This window comes from Maylandia zebra, linkage group LG7 (genome assembly GCF_041146795.1).
Source record: "Maylandia zebra isolate NMK-2024a linkage group LG7, Mzebra_GT3a, whole genome shotgun sequence".
NCBI classification, from domain to species: domain Eukaryota; kingdom Metazoa; phylum Chordata; class Actinopteri; order Cichliformes; family Cichlidae; genus Maylandia; species Maylandia zebra.
In genome coordinates, this window is record NC_135173.1 from 61,849,599 (window position 1) to 61,865,757 (window position 16,159).

At 40.7% G+C, this 16,159-nt stretch overlaps 1 protein-coding gene across 3 annotated transcripts in view; it reads left to right on the forward strand.

Annotated features, from left to right (window-relative positions):
- mef2ca (myocyte enhancer factor 2ca) overlaps positions 1-16,159 on the forward strand; it is a 35,479-nt gene that overhangs the window by 6,228 nt on the left and 13,092 nt on the right. For all 3 annotated transcript variants that reach the window (XM_004572800.4, XM_004572802.4, XM_012925182.5), the window contains 2 exons: positions 9,623-9,791; positions 11,861-12,064. In XM_004572800.4, the coding sequence (XP_004572857.2) occupies positions 9,738-9,791; positions 11,861-12,064 (258 nt within the window). In that variant the 5' untranslated portion in view covers positions 9,623-9,737. The remainder of the gene's footprint in view (positions 1-9,622; positions 9,792-11,860; positions 12,065-16,159) is intronic.

The following is a 16,159-nucleotide window of genomic DNA, read 5'->3' on the forward strand; positions in this document are numbered from 1 at the left end:
AAATGGGTGCTTTATAGAACAAAATACAAAAAAAAATCATCATAATAGTATCCAAGTTATCACGTTTTTATGGTCATTAAAATCCAGAACTTCAATTAAGATTAAAATCCAGCAGGGAGAAATCAAGTGAGAGTTCATTAAATGGGTTCTTTTGCTCCAAAAATGTCTTTTGAGTGCACACCATTAAAAAAAAAAACCTACTGTGTGCTGTGTGTTACTGAGATATTTAATGATTATCACATGGCTACACAACCATAAATACTTGTTGATCTTTGCACCACCATTACAATGTGTTATCACTGGGTCTGTCAACTTAGCAACAGTATATTTGTACTAAATCAGTTAAGTTGCCAGTGTTATCTTCTACAATAACTTTCAGATAATGTCACCTCATAATAAAAATCATAAAAGTTTCTTAACTAGCAGCGTCTCGATAAGCTGAGTAAACTGATGCTCTATTTGGAGTTGTGTTCACTGTCTTTTAGCTCTTTTTTTGGTCATCACCTTCACAGGTAATCAACCTGTTAGGAACAGTTTAGCAGAGGTCTAAACAATTGTTTCTCTCTACCTTGAGGAGTGTTGCTAGCAGGAGTGAGTCCACACATTCAGAACCAGTTCTGGAACTGGAACGCATCAGGTGTGACTTGCTCCTGTTCCTAATGTCTGGTGGTTCTTGTGAACTGGGATGCCTGGGATGGAGTCAGATTTCCGGCATGATTTACTGCTGTCCTATGCCTCACTGTGTCCACCAGCTAGTTGTTAACTCTGCCTGCTGTTTGTTGTGTCTGTGCTGTAGCTTAAATGGAGTTTGTTTGCTGCGAAAATGCTGAGAAAACTGTTTGCAGTCAAGAAATATCAGAGAATTCCCATCTGGACCTGAGATTAAATATTTTCTATGCTTACAGCTAATTTCAAGCTTTGTGGCTTGTAGCGGAAAATCACATTTTGTGACTTTTGTTGATACCCATTTAGTAAAACATGGACAAATCCAGAGAACTGCAGTACCTGTTACCAGTGTTGGGCAAGTTACTTTGAAAAAGTAGTAGTTACTAGTTACTTCTTCAAAAACGTAACTGAGTTAGTAACTGAGTTACAAGATTCTAAAAGTAATTAATTACTTGAAAAGTAACTATTGTGTTACTTTAAAAAAATGTTTAATAATGGGGTCCAGGGTATAATTGGCCATTTTTAACTACTTTTGATTTGACCTCTGCATTTCACCTTTAAAAACTATTTACTTTGCCTTGTTTGGTATCATTCTTTTCAGCACAACCTCACATGTCTGAATTTACAGTTGTGTTTTCATTTTGACATACTGTATTAACACAATTGATCTAAAATCAGACAAAAAACATAAAATCTGAGTAGAAAAAGTTATATTTTTTACTGTAACAACCACAAACATGTTTATTGAATCATATTTCATAACTTTCAATTCAAATATAAATATAAATTTTAAAATCATACGCGCAAGTTTTGCAAACAACAAAGTTATTTGCACCAATTTACCTTTTACCCTTTTTTTTAAAATAACCTTCAAACTATTTACATAACCATCAACTGTTCTGCAATCAATAAGATGTCACACAAATTTTTTGTGCCACTCCAAAAAAATAATTTCTGTCCACCATAAAGGAGAACATCACAGATACCTGCAGGTCTGACAGCAGCAGGTGTATCACTACTCCGTTTTTCATTCAGCAGTCGCCTCATTGTTCTGACACACAACACAAAACTATCCACAACACTACACACTAACTACACAAGACAACACATTAACTACACACTCCAAACATGCTAAACGTCACAAATCTCTCACATTTCAAAACTCGGTCTCTCTGTCTCTCGCCGTCACTCCTAAAACTTCCCCCTCTTCCTAAACAACCAAATGTCATTGGCTCAATTGGCTCTTTCAAAGGAAGAGTACCCAGCCACTGGTACAGATATTTAGACGACACCTGGGTCAAAATCAAGACACAAGAAGTGGAATCCTTCACTGCGCACATTAACGCTGTGAATAAAAACATCAAGTTCAGCAGGGAAGACACAAAGGATAACTGTTTGCCTTTCCTGGACTGCGCTGTGCACATTGAAGAGAATGGCAACCTCAGCATCGAAGTTTACCGGAAGCCCACACACACATGGACCAGTACTTCCTCTTTGACTCCCATCACCCTCTGGAACACAAACTTGGAGTAATCAGGACCCTACACCACCGGGCAGAACATGTTCCCTCTAAGCCTGAATGAAAAAAGAAGGAACACACACATGTAAAGGAAGCACTCAAAACGTGCGGCTATCCTAAATGGGCGTTCTTAAAGTCAGCAAAGAGGCACAGAAAAGAAGACCAGACACCAGCGAGGGAGGATAAGAAGGACAGACGCAACAACATTGTCATCCCCTATGTAGCCGGTGTATCAGAAAAACTCAGGAGAGTTTTCTCCAAGCATGACATTCCGGTGCATTTCAGACCCAGCAACACGCTCAGACAAAAACTGGTTCACCCGAAAGACAAAACTCCTAAACACAAACTTAACAATGTGGGGTATGCTGTACAGTGCAGCGAGGAATGCCCAGACCTCTACATTGGAGAGACCAAACAGCCACTTCACAAGCGCATGGCACAACACAGAAGAGCCACCTCTTCTTCACCACAGGACAAGACTCAGCAGTCCATCTGCATTTTAGGGATAAAGGACACTCTTTCGAGGATGCCAATGTTCACATTTTGGACAGAGAGGACAGATGGTTTGAAAGAGGAGTGAAAGAAGCCATCTATGTCCACTGTGAGCGACCATCTTTGAACAGAGGCGGGGGTTTACGACACCAACTCTCTGCCATCTATAATCCAGTTTTGAGTTCCCTCCCCAGATGCCTTAACGTCCACTCACATCCTGGGCCATCTGACCTCAGGAATTCGCATGATAAGGTGGGGCCAGGTTTCACAATGAGCTCACCCGAAACCCTGGCTGATTGGGACCCACACCCAGTTTCACACCTTGGCTCAGGCGATTAGAGGATCATCAGGGGGTCATTTTGTCACTCTGTGGGGGTTACTCCCACTAGGTTTAAATCTGGGACTCCCCACCATTTGACCTTAGAACTGAAGAAGCTTCTCGGATGAGAGGTGAAACGTCTTCAAGCAACTTAAAGAAGTCCAGACGCTTTTCTTTGCAAGCTCCTTTGACTACGATGACCTGGATGACTGAGAACCTTCACAGACAAATGTCATGGTGCGATATCATTTTTTGATTGGTCGACATGGTGCATTTTTCCACCAACATGAATGGACTGTTTTTTTGTTTTGTTTGGTTTCTTGTTTTTTGGTCATAAGCAGAGAGTGCTTGCTAGCGCTGTCCTTAGGCAGTAAATGTGACAAAACTATTGAGGAAAAAAACGCTGCGTATATATTGTTTATCATGACTCTGGTTTTACGTGGCCTATCAACACAATTTAAAAACTGGTATATGTCACCTTGTTGCTTTGTCATCTTGAAGTGGTCATGCGATTGGCTTACCATGATTACTTTATTCTTACTCAGTCAAACAGCAGCACTCGTGCAATGTTTTGCCCCTTTAGCTCCAGGTGTTGTGCCAAAAGTGACTGCCACCCGCGGGAGCGCACACAGCTGCTTAAAGCTGTAGCGCCCAGATTACTTACAGCTACTTCCGTGCAGCTGATATAAGATGTGATAAGCTGAACACAGCTTCAACCGTCTGTTGCAAAATAGTAACGCGACCGTACCGCATTTTCTTGTTAGTGACGGTAACAGCGTTGTAAAGATACAAATAGTAATTAGTTAGATTACTCGTTACTGAAAAAAGTAACGCTGTTAATAACGCCATTACTTGTAACGCCGCTATACCCATCACGGCCTGTTACTGAGAGAAGACTGATCACAGCAGGTGGTATTAGCAGAAATAACACTCATGCAGTCTTCTCACATGACACATTTGATTCATTGCATGTTGATTCCAGCACCCTTAGTTCTGCTCACTCTGTAGCTGCTGCTTTTCAAATGATTCACTTCCAGGTTGATCTAAAAACACTCAACATTAGACTCACTGAAGGCAGTGATCACATGGGACCATTCAGAATTCACCATCCACATCCTGTATCTGTCAGACCCCTCACACCCGCAGTCTCCACCCACCCCCACCCTCTCTGGCTCTATGTCTCTATATAGAGACATGCGGTGTCCTGCCAAGAAATACAAGGGCATTGCCGCATGTCAGCCATTAGCCGTTCCTATGTAACAAGACACACGCACACAGAAAAAATGTACAGCGCATAGGCAATCACATACACACAGCCACACTCTGTCTGTGAGGTTTGGTGTGTAGGAAAATAATTGCCGAGGGAGCAGCTGAGGGCTGCGTGAGACAGCTGATTTTCATCTTTTCCTTTGTTTAACAGTTGTTCCTCTGTCTGCAAACCAAAAACCAGCCGTATTGTTGTTCAGGGTAAAAAGTTCATTCTTGTATTTTTGGAATCCTGTTTTAAAACGAGTCTAAAAATACCTGGGAGGTTCGTGCATGTGGGCGTGTGGAGTGTGAGCTGGGTGTAGATTTGCCGTCATCCAAGAAAAGATCAAACTCTGCGTTAAATCACTGGCAGACAAGTGCCCACATACTGATTTTTATTGTTTTACGCAATCTTCCTTCACCAGCTTACATCTCCATTTGGCCTAAAATTCCCTACAATATGCTGACTGTGCTCGCCTGTGAGGCCCTAAATTTAAACCATGTTGTTCCTTGTAATGTCCTAAAATGAGGAAGGCTCACAGGCAGGATGACTCACACACGAGATATTCATGTAATGCTCTTTAGTCGGCATGCTGCTACTTGCTGCAGACGATTTTGATACTGTAAAATAACTGCTTAATTTTGGTCATTTGTTGTGGCAATACCAACAACAACTATGGGGCTTCATGTCATGAACAATCATTCTGTACAATACGATAATTATAATTCTACAACTGTTTACAACTGTTTATAACTTGCATATTTCTGTATAGTTTCATATTTATATCCTGTTTATAGCCTGTACATAGCTTGTATACCCACTACAGCCTGTACATACTTTTAGTTATAGCATATTCATAACATATCTTCTTACCTTGTACATTGTAACATACCCATAATAGACCCATTTCTGTAATATAGCTATATACCTATATTATTGCTAATATATATTTTGTAATATATCTATATCATGGCTAAAGCACTTCTGGATGGATGCAAACTGCATTTCGTTGCCTTCTACTTGTGACATGTGCAATGACAATAAAGTTGAATTCTATTCTATTATATTCTATGAGCTGTCTCTGTTTGTTTTTGACACAACAACAAAAAAGTAGACAGTAATGGGGACGAGGTAAAGAAAATTACACAGTGTAAGTTTTTTCTCCATTGTATAAGTGAGAACTGAGGCGGAGAAGTTTGTTTCTCTGTCTACAAAGGAAGAAGCCTTTTCTGTGTGGCTGTAGCTCATGAGGTAGAACTGGTCATCTACTAATTGGAAAATTGGTGGCTTGATCCCTGGCTGCTTCAGTCTGCATGCCAGACTTGGGCAAGATACTAACCCCAAGTTGCTCTTAGATGCATGCATTGGAGTGTGAATGTGTGTGAAAGTTAGATAGAAAAAAGTGCTTGTATGAGTGGGTGAATGAGGTATGCTTTGAGTGCTTCTTGAGAGCAGAAAATGTGTACAGTATATAAGAATCAGTCAATTCACCATGAAAAAAGTTACACTTTGGCATCTATTTAAGAGTGAACCCCATGAGATCAGGTGATACCTTATGATCAAACACTGGGTGAGGGCAAAGTCCCTTTTAACAGGAAGACCTCTGGCAGAGTATGGCTGAGGCAGTGGCGGCCATCTGCTGCAAACACAAAACATTGAAAAATGTCTTCTTACTCGTTGTTCTTGCTTTTATAACTCGGGCACACAGTATGAACCACTGAGGGGTTTTGAAGCACATGACGAGTGCAGAAGGGTCGTGATCAACATGAACAAACCACTAAAGCCAGCACTGCAGTTTCAGCTTTAATCATTTAAAGTGATGCTGCCTTTCTCTCCTGTTGCCAACAGCCTTATTTTATACAAAATCTTTTACTGAATTCTCAGTGGTCACATTGAGCGTTTGGTTGTTGTTTTATGGATTATTTATGTGTTATTTGTGACATGGCAGACTGATTCAGCTCACACATTTAGTGTGAACTAACACACTATACAAGAGTGTTTTGGTAGTAATTATTATTTGGATGGATCTTCTCAGAGTGCAGTCAATCTTTGTTCTTTAGATTGTGTAACATGAAAACAAGTAGAGATGTGAACACCAGGGCTGAAATGAGAAGTAGTTTTCATAGGTAATTAAGGTTCAGAACCTTCTGTTTTTATTTTTAGATTGGTTAAGCTGAAAAATAGTCACCAGTACAGTGTCCATTGACGTATACTCACCTCTTGCCCCTGCAGGCGGTCTATCTCTCAAGCTCAGATCCTCTACCAGATACATGGGAGGATCCTGCCCAGCATTTTAGCTGTTCCTAGGACTGTGCTCTTCTGGACAGAGCTCTTGGATGTTGTTCCTAGGATCTGCTGGAGCCACTCACCTAGCTTGGGAGTCACTGCACCTAGTGCTCCGATGACCACTGGGACCACTGTTACCTTCTCCCTCCACATCTTCTTGAGCTCTTCTCTGAGCCCTTGGTACTTCTTCAGCTTCAACTGTTCCTTGTTCAGAAGATGCCATCATTCGGTATCGCTACGTCTATCACTACGGCCATCTTCCTCTGCTTGTCTACCACTACTATATTCAGTTGGTTAGCCACCACCATTTTGTTGGTCTGTTTGTATCTGGAAGTCCCACAGTATCTTAGCTCAGTAATTTTCAACCACCCTAGGTGGGGTGTTCCATTTTGACCTTGTAACTTCCAGATGTTTTTGTATACAATGCTGACGACTTGGTTATGGCGTTTCATGTATGTCCTGCGTGCTAGCATCTTGCACCTTGCTGTTATGTGCTGGATTGTCTCCAGCCTGCACCTGGGGTCTTGCCTGGTGTGATAGACCCCAGCCTCTATGGATCTTGCACTCAGAGCTTGTTCCTGTGCTGCCATGATTTATGTCTGTGTGCTGTCTGTAGCCTTCATACCTTTTAAATAGTGATGATGATGGTTATAAAGAGATGAGGCAAAAAAAGAAGTACACTCTGCAGCAAAGTCATTCTAGCTTTTGTTCAGAGAGCACACACCTTCGTCATCGCTTACATCGGCATAAATCCTTATTTTATTGTTCGTTTCATCCTGTGTGCCCAAAGGCTGACACCACCTTAACAGTCACACCTCTTCTGTCCTTGCAGTGCGGCGATGATGATGACGGCAGAGAAGCTGCCAAGAAAACCTGCCATGTGTGTTTGTTTGTGGGTGTCTGTTCCTGCATGTGTGAACATCCAGTTAATTCAGCGTGCTCTTAAGCACCACTTCAGGAGTGTGACACAGGTCACATGGCATACGCAGTCTCTCTTACTCACACACGCACACACACACGCACACACACACACACACACACACACACACACACACACACACACACACACACACACACACACACACACACACACACACTGCATTAACTGGTACTCTTGCTTTTATATTAAGCATAAATTTTCTATGTCCCCTGTTTAGCTCACATCCTGCTTCATGCTCTGTGCAACACAAGTTATTAACAAACCCTTTGCTTAGATTCATGCTGCTACTAAGAATTGTCACATTCTGCACCAAGAGGACAGGAGTCTCTTTTCTCTTAAATGTGAGATTTAGTAACACAACGCCACATACTGCTCACTGTGATTCTTCTCACACACTCACTGCATAGTCAAAAGTATTGGATCCCTCTTTGAGTTCATGTGTTTTCAGTCGATTTGCGACAGGTGTCTAAAATCAAGCACCTATCCATGCAGCCTGTCTTTACACATAGTTGTGAAAGAACAGATCATTTTAAAGTCTGTGCCTTTTTCCAGAGAATTAAATCTTTGCATGGGTCATTTAAAACAAAAAATTAGCCCCCTTTCAGCTGCATTAGAGGCACTGGTATGTAACTTGCATTACATTTTGTGAAATTACAGAAATAATCACAAAAAGTCGGAAGATGCTTTTGGAAGAAATGGAAGAAATGACATATGATGATGTCCTGTACCTGATTTTTGTGTTAACTGTTAGTCACAAGATAAACCAGTAAAAATGCATGTGCAGGGAAATGAAAACTGCCTTAGATATTATACCGTTGAGCTTAGAATAAGCAGGAGAGTATGGTTTTGTGTGTGTAGAGTTTGCAATGTCCGCTGTGTGGGTTTTCTCTGATGTCCCACCACTGAAAACCTGCTACATTAATGTTTTATATATCGACGCTGCACACTCTTAACATCACTAGTTTCACTTCCTTATTTCCTTTGTTTTTTCTTACCGGAATAATGGCTAGATTTCTTCTTGCAACTAACTCCTTGTGGTAACAGTGGGTACCCTGAGAGGTTAGCTCCTCATGTTGCCAAAGCAAGTGAAATTCAGTTGTACTGAAATCACTTACCGGATCTGTGACCGCAGTCAGCCTTTGCCTGATCAGTTTATGGTCTTGTTGATAGTTTCAAGTCTTACCAAATACAACATGGTGTTGGTTTTATAAATCATGGTCCTACTTGAAGTTCTTTTTAACTAGTTGCTGCTATTTGAGTGTGGGTTGTTTGTCATTCAGTTCTGTCCTTTGCTCATCAAGATTTTGAAGGCTAGATTAAAGACGGTACAAAAAAACACAATTTACTGAATAACTGTTAGTTATGTAAGTTCTACTTGTGTTATCAAATTGTAATTTTCATCAGTGAATTGTCCTTTTTTAAGCTCTGCTTAGGACTGATTTTCAAAGACACCAGTTTGAGGGTAAAGACTGTAGTTGGAGTTGGGTCGTGGTGTTTCCCGCTCTCTTGTCCGATTCAGCTCCGCCCAAAGAGGAAGTTTTCTGGTGAGCGGTTGAGATGTACCTAATTCCAGTCTGCGACTTTGGTTTTTCAAACGTAGATGTTTTTTTATATACCGTATGACATTGCCAGACTCCTCCGTCTTTATCATTTGCATTTTGACATGCCCAGTTGTTTCACTTCCTCCTGAGTGTACAGTAAACCCCTTGAGGAAGCTGGGTTTATGGGTGTGTCTGGGGGGATACAACAGCGGTGACATGCAAACAGACAATGTGCTGCCTGACCACGCATGCATGTCAGTTAAACTGTGCATTGTAGCATGAGAAGATACCCACTCACAATTAATTTTTTGGTAATTATTTCAATTATGCATGTATGTGTTCATACATGTTGCTGTTGGAGTCTGTTTTGGTTAATTGGGAGTGGGTTGAAATGTAGAAAACCACACAGACACACACATTTCTTTGTGCGTGTGTGTGTGTGTGTGTGTGTGTGTGTGTGTGTGTGTGTGTGTGTGTGTGTGTGTAAAATCCCATTTGTAAAACAAAAAACGTTCTGAGTTTTGATCATCAACACGACTTACAGACAGTGAATTTTGTAGTATACATAAGTTTTGTTAATCTCGATTTGTTTATTGCTGTTTTTCTGCAGGAACCACACAACAGTTCGAAAGTGAGAAGTGAAAAAGCGTGAGGACTTGGAAGTAAATCGAAGGAACCTGAAAATACGACAGTTCTGAAAAAGAAAAACAGTCAACGATAAAAAGATGGGGCGAAAGAAGATCCAGATAGCACGGATTATGGATGAACGGAACAGACATGTAAGTGATGTAAGACTCTGACTAGCACTTATTTCACAGTGTGCTTCCAGTTTATTATTTTAATCACTGAGATATGAAAGAACAGAATCTTATGAGGTACACTTTCGCAAGTTTAAATTCAATTCAATTAACCACTCAGCCTCCATGCTGCCTTGTTGCAGGCAAAGGATAAAGTAAGGAGCTGCACTGGGCCAAGTATAAGCTGAAGAAGGATTATTTGAATTGAATTGAGCTGAAAATGAGTATAAAACATCTCCTTTAAAGTACTTAAAGAGTTTTTTTTATATTTACCAAACAGTTTTTCTGGCTCAGCCTCTGAACTTAGGACTCATCTTCTTCCTGTGGTTCCCCCTCAGTCTTTCCCCTGTTTATTCTCACCACAGTGTATTTATAGAACAAGTTCATTAAGGGTACATTTTTAGCTCCACTTGAAAACTTCACAACTCGAACTGAAGTGTTTTCATGTCAGTTTCCAAAGTGCGCATTGTTTAAAATAAAAAATAACCTTAATAATTCACGAAGGAAAAGCTGCTGCATTTAAGTAAAAATAAAAAATTAAAGGATAGGATCAAATCAAACAAAAAGATCATACAGCAGAAAGAGGAATTATACAAATTGATGAGCTCATTAAGAAAGGAGCTTCTGTGACATGCAATGAAACATTTATTCATGATTACTCTGAGCAAGAACCCTGTGCAGAGGGATGTCTGTGTTTAGGTGAACACATGAAACGCTGCTGTATATACATGTTCACGCTCTTTCTTTCGCTTGCTTTCACTCAAGTACAACACAAACCAAGAACACTTAAAACAGACAAGCTAGCAAAACCATGTCATGTGACGCCCACAAACACGACTGTGTGATTGTGTGTGAGAATCATTTCAAAATGTGCCAGCACCATCTAGCTCATGGCAAAATAACAACTGTGTTATAACTACTGATTGTAAATAGGTGCACTGACACACACGGGCGCAAACACACACACATATCTTTTCTGGGGGAGTGGTTCCTTTCTTCCTGTTATGACAGGAAATGCAGGCACATGTGCTTCCTGACCCCCCTGACAGGGCAGAACTGACCTCCCAGTCCTTCCCTGGTCTGTACCAAGGTATACCAGTGCCTCTTTGTGTGCAGGCTTGTGGTGTGAACACAGTAAAAGTATGTGTACTTGGTCATATTGATGACAATTATTCATACTGAAAAAAAATAACATTTCCTTTTTTATGTCAGTGGCTCAGTTTATGATGGCTAACATGTGTGGAAAATAGCAGCAAGCACCAGCGATTGCTGACCTGACACACTTGTACTCTTTGTAGTGCAAATGCAAGCTGATTTGCAACCCACCTCCACCCAAGCTACCAAGTTGTTGAGATAATCTTGTTATCCTGATATTTATTTATTTATTTTTTACTTTTCTATGCTTTATTCCTGTCTTCTCTGCCCCTCTCTGACTCTGATTTTAACCATATTTTCAGCATCAAATCATTGGAACATACATTTATCAGCACAGTGTGAAAGGCAATAATGTTACTTATTATAAACATTTGGCCTTCACTTGCCTATCCCGTTGACCGAGCAAGATTCTTGGTAGTTGTTATGTGTTTTTGAAGACAATATAAAATAATTTGTTGTAATACCTTTGACAGTAACCTAGCCACAGAAACCTGTAATTGTTTAAGCTGGACATTTTATCAGTTTCGTCTTTGACTGCTGACACCAATAGTTAGCATGGAGTTAGGAAGGATAAAAACATTATGCCTTTATCTTATATGCTTTTATTCTATAGCCTATGCTTTCATACTGAGATTCTTCTGGTGGCACACTGTACTTCAGATGTTCTGTTATTTTGTCAGGGCCACATGCAATATCTCAGCAGCAGTTTACACCTGTTCACAACCTTTATGGCTTTCCATAATTGATGAAGATGATTCTGTTGCATACCTAAATCCATATATATGACCATGTAAGTTATATATAATATGTCATAGGGTGACGATTTGCAAAATGGTAGATGGACTCATTAATAACTAGACATTTCACGGTTCTCCTTTTACCTTCCTTTCTTCCAGGTGACTTTCACTAAGCGTAAATTTGGCCTAATGAAGAAAGCTTATGAGCTCAGTGTGTTGTGCGACTGTGAGATTGCACTGATCATCTTCAACAGCACCAACAAGCTGTTTCAGTATGCCAGCACAGACATGGACAAAGTTCTGCTGAAATACACCGAATACAATGAACCACACGAGAGCAGGACCAACTCCGACATTGTGGATGTAAGTAAAACACACACACGTTCAACATGTATAAGCTGTTGACTTTGGTCTTTTCAGTTTCCTGATTGAGCAAAAAGAATTCTGAGAAACCATCCATTAATCTTTTTTATACTATTCTTACTTATTCTATTTGATGTGGACACCCTGTCACATCAAGACTACTTTCTCCCAACTAGCTGCCCCTCATATCAGAATTTCAGGAGCGGGACCACGCCTCCAAACATGCTCCCTCTGGCTCTCATCTATTTATGTTCCCCCAGTTCTACAAGCTGTTCATTCTCGTTTACGTCCCTCCCCTTTTCAGTTCTTTAACTTCTTTACTTTTATTTAGTACGTGGGGATCTTCCAGGCCCAGGAGCCACCGCCAGTCCCCTTCGAGGCCTTCCCCAAACCGCAGCTCAATTCATGTTTAAGCCATTCGCCTTTATCTACTAAAACACTGTCAAACCTAAAATGAGGACGTGGGCCCAGCAAGTTAAAGAGCAGTTTTGAACAACTGGTGGGTGGAGCTTATGTCCTCACAGTCAGTGTTGTGTAGCTAAAACTCTTTCTGTATAGTTTATTAATCGGAACTATGATGCTTTGAGGATCTGACCTCACTGTGCAAATGTGTGTGTGACCTACTGTATAACATTTCAGCAACACACAGTACTAAAGTTTGTGCTGGACTGAACCTTGTTCTGCCTAATCTTAATAGTCACAGTATTAGGAAAAGAGCACAATAGCAACTGCCTCTGCAGACACATGCAAACACACACTCTGTGGAAACACGCGCCCACGTTTTGGACACTTGCTAAGAACACCATGACACCAAGGTCAAATCTAAGCTGTAAGATGTCAGAATCCAGGCAGTTCTGAATGAAACATGTGACATATTGCTAAACAACAGATTATGATTAGGAAATGATGAGGAAGATGACTCAGACAATTAAATGTAAACAGCCAAGGTTTGTTCTCATAAGCAGGACTATCCTGTTGAGACGAGAAGGCAGAGGACTGTGTTGATGCCGTTCTCTGCTCTCTGCCTGCACGTGGACACACCGTATGCGTGCATCACCTGAGCTTTTCCCCCACATTGCCGACCACATGACCTTTCGGGCAACCCCATCAGAGCCAGCTTTACGCACTATGTAATCCTCTGTAATCTACTACAATCCTGTTTAGCTCATTACTATAATCTATACCTGCAGTCCCTTCATCTCTGTGCTGTAAAGACACAGTTTGAACAGCAGCGTTATTTACTGCTCACTGCTGTCACTGCCACTGTAACCTCTGTAAAACTTATCCTCCCTCGCTACTGTCCAGCTTTCTTTTCCTGTGTGTGTGCACACTTTTTCTTTTGCCTAGCCATGGCGTTTTTGTTAGTTTCCTAACCTTCGTAAAATTGTAGTGGAAAGGAGTGATGAATGAGTGGATCATTTTGATAAAGCCAGTGGAGTTTTTCTTCTCTGGACTCATTTTAATTCCAGCTCTGTATGTAAGGGTGCCATTGTTAATTTGTTTTGCCAAATGAAATGGACTGAGACTCTAACTTAGCACTCAAGCACTTTTTACTTGAAGCCTCGCCCAGTGACACAAGTGCTTTTCTCAATACCTAAGCATCTTATCTGCACACACACTTCGATGGATGCTGCAAATTCATTCTAGTCTTGAAAAAGCCCATGATGAGTGGATGGAAACCTTTGAGCACAACTGTAAATTTGTGCCCCATAATCTATGAAAGACGGACCTTTTTTTTTTTTTTTTTTTTTTTTTACTTTTTTAAATGTATTATGATACAGTGCTATAGTGAATTGCCATACACCCTGAGCTGTGGCTGCATGCTCAGGCATGCAGTCTGAGAAGAAAGCTCTCACTTTAGCTGTCATACAAATAGCCTCACATTTGATTATTTGGTTTATCGAAGAGTTCATGCTCCACTCACTGACTGCAAGCTTTCTCTGATCATTGTATTGTGTGAGCCTGGGGTGAATGTCCTTCACTTCTGTGAAGATCGTGATATTGTGTTAGCACACATCTGAATGCTTCAGTGCAGCAAACTGGCAAAAGTTCAGCTTTTCTGGAGGTGCACACATTCACTGATGATCAGTTAATCAAGTGAATTTGATTAGCAGCACCTGGCTGCTAGCTTCTCTCTTAATTCCTGTGGAAGCAGTAAGATTGAGTAAGGAAGCAGTTGAATGTCCTGTGGAGACTATTTTTCATGTAACTCCATGTCATGCTATAAATTATAGATATTAAAGACTAGACTTGACCACCATAACATCATCTATTGCATTTTTGACTGTTCAATATGAAGGCTTGGTATGTTTAGGTCTGTCTCAGGGTTGATTTTTATTATTTATTTACCTTTTTTAGCATAGGACTGATTATTTTTGCCAGGTTCATAAGCTAACATGCCAGGAAGTGTAGAAATGAACTTAACCCAGACTTCTTGGTCAGTCTATACCACACAGTAACCATATCTTTTGTGTCCTAATCCCTTTACAAATGCCCAAAAAGGGACCAACAGCACAAACAAAGGACTAGTATTCAAATGTGTCAGTTATGTAAAAAACATTCACCCACAGCTGTTATTAAGTGCAGAGTATCTTTAAAGACCAAGAGGATTTTTTTAGTTCAATTTTATTTATATAGCACCAAATGACAACAACAGTTACCTCAAGGCTCTTTATATTGTAAGGTCAAGACCCTACAACGATACGAAGAAAACAGAGAAAAACCCAACAATCACATCACTCCCTATGAGCGAAACGCTTATTTATGTACTGGAAAAACTGAGTTGGATGGGGAATGAAGTGTGAGTTCTAGATGATAGTATGTCCACAGAGATGTGAAAAGACTCCGCCAATGAAATATCTGGCAGGCAGGAATTTAGTAGAAGAGAGGCTCCTTTGTTTTGGTTATCTTTTTTTGTTCTCATGTGCTTGTTTGTGTGTGTACAGGCTACTGGCCAGATAACTATCAGCTTATTGTTTTGTGTTCATTTAGACTGGGAACATTGCTGCTATTTATAAGTCTGCATTCCTCACTTTTACTCTGTTAACCTTCTTTTGCTTTAGCCCGCTGTGTGTGTTTGTGCGTGCGTGTGTGTGTTAAACTGTGGATCCGTGCCGTGTTCTGATTAGAAACAGATGAAACCTACACTCACATATGCTTGCGGAGTGAGTCCAGTTCCTTTGTGTTGGCTGAGATCCCTCCCTGCTAAATGGCTGGAAACCGGTAGTGGTCTAAAAATAGCCCAGAACACAGCTAAGAATAGCCATGACGGGCAGTGAGTGTGTGATTGTGGTTTGCTGTGTGTGTGTGTGTGTGTGTGTGTGTGTGTGTGTGTGTGTGTGTGTGTGTGTGTGTGTGTGTGTGTGTGTGTGTGTGTGAACCACAGGAGGAAAATAAAGAATAGGAAAAGAAGCAACTTCAGACTGAGTAACCACATTGAAGTTCCCCACAACCTCCTTCTCTTCCCTCCTTCCTTTCCCCCTCTCTGTCCAGTCCAGCACATACCTAACGAGAGGAAGTCAAGGACTTCATGTAAAAGTGTGTCCGATATTTATATATACACAATGAGGTGTCCTTTTTTATTTCTCATTTAGCAGTGGAGGAAAAGATTAGATCCATAACTAAATATAACAGCAGCATTGCAGAAGCACTCTTGTGAGTTAAAACTAATACAGAAATACTGAAAATACCACATTAACAGTAGAGCGAAACTAATGTTACACTACTGTCTCACTTCTTTAGTGTTGTGGATGGAAATCTGTGTGCTGTTAATGTAGTTAAAAAATAATCACACATATAAACATTTAGATGTGTGATTATGGTTTCATGGACAGGTGTGGACTGTTTTTAGTTTTTCGTGGCAAATTAAGGGTCAGAAATTTTTTCCAGGTCCTTAGTTATGTTACATCCTTTAAAGGAAATGATCCCCTGGGCAGCATTGGGGTGTGGTCTGTAGCAAGATGGTTCTGGGTTCGAGTCCACCAGCTGGCTTGGGGCCTTTTTGTGTGGATTTCATGTTCTCCCTGTGCCTGCATGGGTTCTCTCCAGGTATTCTGGCTTCCTCCCCAGTAACGTGGTCAATTAACATGGTCAGTG